The sequence below is a fragment of the Nematolebias whitei genome, chromosome 3, assembly GCF_014905685.2.
Source record: "Nematolebias whitei isolate Nwh7 chromosome 3, NemWhi1, whole genome shotgun sequence".
NCBI classification, from domain to species: Eukaryota; Metazoa; Chordata; class Actinopteri; order Cyprinodontiformes; family Rivulidae; genus Nematolebias; species Nematolebias whitei.
In genome coordinates, this window is record NC_056500.1 from 55,054,768 (window position 1) to 55,061,087 (window position 6,320).

General features: G+C 41.1%; 1 protein-coding gene across 1 annotated transcript; it reads right to left on the reverse strand.

Annotated features, from left to right (window-relative positions):
• Positions 1 to 3,965: 3,965 nt before the first annotated feature.
• On the reverse strand, positions 3,966 to 4,873 carry psmb11b (proteasome 20S subunit beta 11b). Its single transcript, XM_037674378.1, is given in 4 exon segments — positions 3,966 to 4,251; positions 4,253 to 4,368; positions 4,371 to 4,782; positions 4,857 to 4,873. Coding segments are annotated over 4 exon segments (831 nt in total).
• Positions 4,874 to 6,320: the final 1,447 nt, after the last annotated feature.

Here is a 6,320-nt window from a genome sequence, read left to right on the forward strand (position 1 = left end):
GTGGAGAAATCTCCTCCAGGTAAAGAGTTGATTTATACCACCTAAGTGTACCGGGGAAGAAGCTGGGAACTCACCGGAGAGTGCCGTTCTGATGCCGACACACACATTTCCCTCATCCATCCTTTCTCCCTCTAAACTTCATTTCCATCTTTAAAACTCTTCTATCCTGCTAGAAATCATTCCAGATATTTCCAGAAATGTCTGTTGTGAAGCAAGGTTTTTAACCATCGCCGTATGGTTAATCAAATTGTACAGCTTGCTAACTAAGCCATGTTGTTATTTTCATTTCGCCAAATTAATGTAAATGTGTGATGTGTTAAACTTTGATTCTGTAAATAAATGACCGCATTCATTTTGATGGGTCAAAGATAAACACGTTTCCGTCCACATTTAATAATTCAACACACGACATTATTCAGTCCAGAAAAATGAAAGAATCCGTTTAATTTATGAATATATCACAGCATATGTTTGTCTACACCCATACCATGCCATTTTATTTATAGAGCACTTACAAGAGCGACAAGGCCAACCAAGGTGCTGTACAGACAGAACAAGAGGTAACACACAAAGCAATATACTGTACAAAATGAAGTAAATTAAAATATAGACATAAAAAATGATGCAGATAATAAATATAACAACTAACCGGTGTGGCGCATACAAGTTCAAAACACAGATCATCTGGTGTTGAAAGCTACTGAAAAGTAGTGGTTTTTCAAACGGGATTTGAAAACCGAGAGGGAGGGGGCCTGTCTGACTAGCAGAGGTAACTCGTTCCAAAGTCTTGGTCCTGCTACAGAGAAGGCCCTGTCACCTCTGCGCTTAAGACAAGTTCCTGGAACTGTGAGGAGCAATTGGTCCGCTGACCTCAGGGAACGTGGTGGGACATACAGCTGTAGCAAATCAAAGAGATGGGGGTGCAAAACTGTTCAGCAATTTGTACAGGAGTATTTTGAACTGGATTCGAAAGTGAACCGGTAACCAGTGCAGTGAGGCCAAAACTGGATTAATGTGCTCTCTTTTGCCTGTACTGGTTAAAAATTGGGCTGCTGCATTCTGGACCAGTTGTAGTCGTGCAATGGAGGTCTGACTGATACCAAACAGGAGTGAATTGCAGTAATCAAGCCTAGATGTAATGAATGCATGTATTACTGTCTCCAGGTTATTTTTGGATAATATGGGCTTCAGTTTAGACAGCCGCCTCAGTTGGAAGAAGCATGATTTAACAATCATGTTTACATGATTGTTAAGTTTCAGGGAAGGGTCCACTGTCACTCCCAGATTAGTGACTCTTTGTTTTTCTGACAGGGTTAGAGTGGAAAGGTCGATGCAGTGGTTTGTGATCGTGTCGTTGGGAGGGAACAACATGACTTCAGACTTCTTTTCATTGAAACTTAAGAAATTTAAAGCCATCCAGTCCCTGATGTCAGCCAGGCAGTCGAGCAGAGGTTGACTAGAGCATGTACCATTATGTCTTAGGGGGAAGTAAATTTGACAGTCATTGGCAAAAAAGTGAAAGGGTACGTTGTATTTCCGGAAAATAGCACCAAGTGGCAGCAGGTATAAAGAGAATAGGAGGGGACCCAGGATGGACCCCTGCGGAACCCCCCATTTAAGCTCTGTCAATGCAGAACTAAGTTTGGTTTTGTTAACAAGTAGAGCTGTGTGTCATCAGCATAACAGTGGAAATGGACACCAAATTAAATTAGTAAAAATTACTAAAGTGCCCTGAGACAACTTTGTTGTGAATTGGCGCTGTATAAATAAACTGAATTGAGTTCAAAATAACCTCTCTCTTAATATCAGCAAAACAAACAACATGATAGTGGACTTCAGGAAACAGAGCGGAGGTCAACATTCCACCATCTATATAAACAACACTGAGGTGGAGCAGGTCAGCAGCTTCAAGTTCCTCGGCATTCACATTACTGAGGATCTATCCTGGACTTTACACAAACACTGTGGTCAAGAAAGCCCAACAAAAACTCTACTTCCTAAGAAGACTAAAGAAGTTTGGTATGAACGCCAGCATCCTCACCAACATTTATAGGTGCACCATGGAGAGCCTGCTGACAGGCTGCATCACAGGGTGGTACATGAACTGCACCAGTCAAAGCCGGAAAGCTTTACAGAGCGTGGTGCAAACAGCAGAAGACATCACTGGTAGCAGTCTCCACACCATCCAGAACATCTACCACAGCTGATGTCTGCGTAAAGCACGCAGCATCATTAAGGGGGAGTGGTGGCGCCGAGGTTAGAAAATGGGCTTGTGATCGGAAAGTCGCAGGTTCACCTCCTAGTACCGTCAACATCAAAATGTGGGTGGAAAAGGTGAAACACCCACACCTCCCTCCACCCTCATTCGCTCCACTCTGGGCCCATGAGCAAGTTAATATCAAGTCATTATCCATAAACTGTCAGATTACTGAACTCTTGATAAATAACACTGAACAACTGGCAATAACTTTGCACCACATTTGTGACAGCTAATATGAATAATATTATCTTGTGATACCTAATATTTTTATTGCAAATGCATTATGTGGCTGTATCACGTATGTATCTACCTTACCATCATAATTCATCTCAGTGTTACTCACTACCTGTGCAATAACCTGTCACACAACCTGTGTAGTTTATGTTAGTTATGTATAATATACATCATGGGAATTTAAGCTTATATTACTACCTTGAAATACTTATTCATACAAATCCATCCTATTTGCACTGTTACAAAAATAAAAAAAAACTTGCACTGTTATATTCTACCATGTTGTTGTTTACTATTTCTTCTTTAGGACCTTGTAATTATTGTATTTACTTTTTCACTTTTTGGTACTTTATGTTGTACTCTTATTGAATGCTTTAGTATTTCTTGTTTGTTCTTTTTTTTAGTGAGTCATATCAGTTCTTCTCATCCTGAGTATTTTATTGTGCTGTTAACCTTGTGTTAACCTGCATATGACAAATGAACATAACCTGAATTAAGCATTAACCTTTAATTTAACCATTAAGCATACAATGTAATTATGACAGAAAATGGAGGATTTACCTGCATTTACTTTTGTAGAGATTAATAGGTTGTAGCTACTTCCTGTTTATAACTTGTGATCAGCTGATGTGGTCGGTCCCCGGCTTTTTACATGTTTTCCAAACTCTGTTTAATTTTTGAAAATGAATAAATTGTATCCCACCCTCTAAACGATCAGGGTATCATGTGTCTGGATTACCTGTTCTCCACTGACACCGTTTAACCATTTTGTTCTGGGGATTTTTCACAAACCCTCTGACTGTAGCGTCCAGGCTGCAGCCTCAGGTAAGGGGCGTTTACATTGGGGACAAATTGAGGTTACCGATTGGTCATTTGCTGACACGCCTACTGGATTGATTGACAGGTCGCGCAGCGGAGCCGACTTGTGGAAAAAAAAAAAAAAAAACAGAGCTGCAGCCCTGTGGAGGAGGTGGAGCGGCCCAGGAGCAGCAGCAGCGTGTTCTATGTTTATATGTTGTTAATAAAAAGTTCTGAAAAAAAAAAAAAACCAGGGAGTGCCGGCCCTGCAGCCCACACATCAGACCGGCCCACCGGGAAATCTCCAGACCCTCCCGATTGGCCACTCCGGGCCTGCTCCGGACGACTCATTGTCTGTTTTTCAGTCTTTAAGTATCAGACGTGCAGGCATAGGTAGTAATTACGCTGTACTAGAAATGATGAAATGATCTATAATCTTGTAAGATCTACATCAAAATGGCAGCCAGCAGCACACTGCTGAGTACATTTTATCATCACTGCAAACAAACTATCAGCTGTTTAATAAATGAAATGATACTCATGCCTAAATCATTTGAGAAATAGCTGCAAGGATGCAACTGTTTTGTTTATCAATTCAGTTTCTGGTTCAACATATGCCTCAGTATTTGCTTTCCTTTTCTCAAGATGATTTTTGTTTCCTGCCTGTGTTTGCTCATAGAAAGTTTTCATGCATCTTCCTCTCAAGCTGTCGCCTCTCTTTTTCTCTGTAATATTCCTCTTTCAGGTCCTCGCTCGTCCTGCGAGTCCATCCTTTTGAGGTGATGTGATAGATGTCCACACAGTTGCCTGAGTATGCATCCCTGTGGGTGGCTCTGAACACAGCCTCTCGAGCTATTGATGTGGCCTCCTCTACTGTCAGACCCCACTGAACTCCTTGGTCCAGGATGGAGTAGGCGTAGGGGGATCCTGAACCCACAGAGAAAAGTGTCCCCTGGAGAGCTGTATACATAAAACAGTCTGGGCCCAGAGAAACTAATTTTCTTCTCTGAACTCTTTGGCTGTGTCAAAAAAGAGCCCTGACTCCATAACAGAGAGATATTTTCACTGGAGGCATCTGCATCTTCCAGTCCATTTTTTGAGTTTCCAAGCTACTGTCATGACATCCATCATCTTGCTCAGCTCCATCCCACCCACACAGCGTGCCGACTACACAAAGCTCAGTCCTTTTAAAAGGGTGAAGCATGTGAGAAAGCAGTTTGGCAGCTCCATTCGTGGACAAGCGTCGGCCATAACGCAGTTGGTAAAGCCGCAGTTCTCGAGACAGGATCCGCTTCCAAAGAGCGCAGTCGGCTGAAGTTCCTGAGGTGGTGCCTACCAAGTGGCTGTGAATGGGCAGGATCTTCTGGGAGGTTGGGCATGCCACGAGGCCAGAGCAGCTGGAACGAGTGTCTGCTGCAGCCAGGACGCCGCCCTGAAACATGAACGCCAAGGTGGTGATCCCATGAGACATGGGAAAGGGAAAAGGTAGGCTGAGAGGAAGCAAAAGGAAGGCATGTGGGCAAGGAGAAGGATGTTAAGAGGGACTCTGTAGATGAGATAACACTTGAGCTCTGCATTCATTTTCCCAAACTGTATTGGGCTTTCTTCCAGATACTCTGCCTCTGGTATATAAAAAAAGTAGCGGACTTGTGTTGTATCTGAAGGGCACATCAGTTATATAGCTACAAGCTTTCTTTAGTCCCAATGGCACAAAAAATCTTTCTTTTGGTAATTATGGATAAAAAATGTCCTCAAAATTGCACAAGTCCTCCAAAGCCATCGTCAACCTTTTCTGTTTATGCAAAATCCAAACAATACATCCCAAAAAGAGTTTAAAATAAAAGCTTCTATCCAGGGCCATCTGTCTAACAATTCAATTCAATTCAGTTTATTTATATACCGTCAAATCACAACAAAGTTGTCTCAGGGCACTTTACAGGAACATTCACATAAAAGCCAATTAGTAAAGTTCTCTATCTAAGGAATCCAGCAGACAAGTTGAATCTTGGCTTTGTTGCAGTCTCCCATCAGATGGGAGACTGACAGAGATCATAAACCAGCTCAACCTATTTATACAGACAAAATGACTGTGCGTATGTTCCTGTTTGGTAACCTGAAACGACCCCTCACAAGTGTTATCAATGTTTTATTCTCTTTGAGACGTGAAAGGTCAGCATAGCTTGGGTAATTAATTTTGGCTGTGATATCAAGTTGTTTTTCAGATCAGATTTCTTCAAAGTCTTATGTGGGAATGGGCCAAACAGAGTGTTGAATGATGGCAAATCCATGGCTCAAGCACTACAAATTAACTCAGACTATCTAATAGAGCAGCCCTTGGAAATAAGAACCTCAGTCAGAATAGCAAATAACATGGATGAAACCTTTTTGTTATACAACACAGTAAATCCAGACGTGCAGTACAGCTCTAGCCCTTGATTGGTAATCCATGGCAGTTGCTGAACTTGCAACACCAGAATTTCAGGTAATGCTGCATTATAAAAGCTGTACACTCAACCAGCCACCATTTGTTCAAGAAGTGTGTTGTCACATCTCACAGAAAGCTGGCTTTATTCTAGAGCAACTTTAATGAGTAGAACTGATCAAAGACTTAACAATTTGCTTTTATTTTCTACTTCATCGTAACCATTCAAAATGAATGGCTACCAGTCTACTTTTATTGGACATGTCTTCACAGTCTTTTTTCTACTGGTAAGCAACTTTATCGCTTTATTTCTCTGACATCAGCTGAGACCAAAAATTGTAAATATTTTTTGAAAAGGTGTACAGTCTTTGAAGCAGCCATATTTGTTACATTTAAACTAACAATGTAAGAGTAAATAGGAATGTTTAAAGTAAATGTTTTCTGTCATAGACACTGACTTTTTATTACCTAAATAACATAACAAAGCCACTTAAATTTGTTGTTAATATTACAAGACTTTAAAAGAAGTTTTTGGTTTTACTTTTTTTCTTTGTTTCGGTTCACTGCCACGGCATTCATTGTTTTGATTTCTGCTGAAGCAAAAAA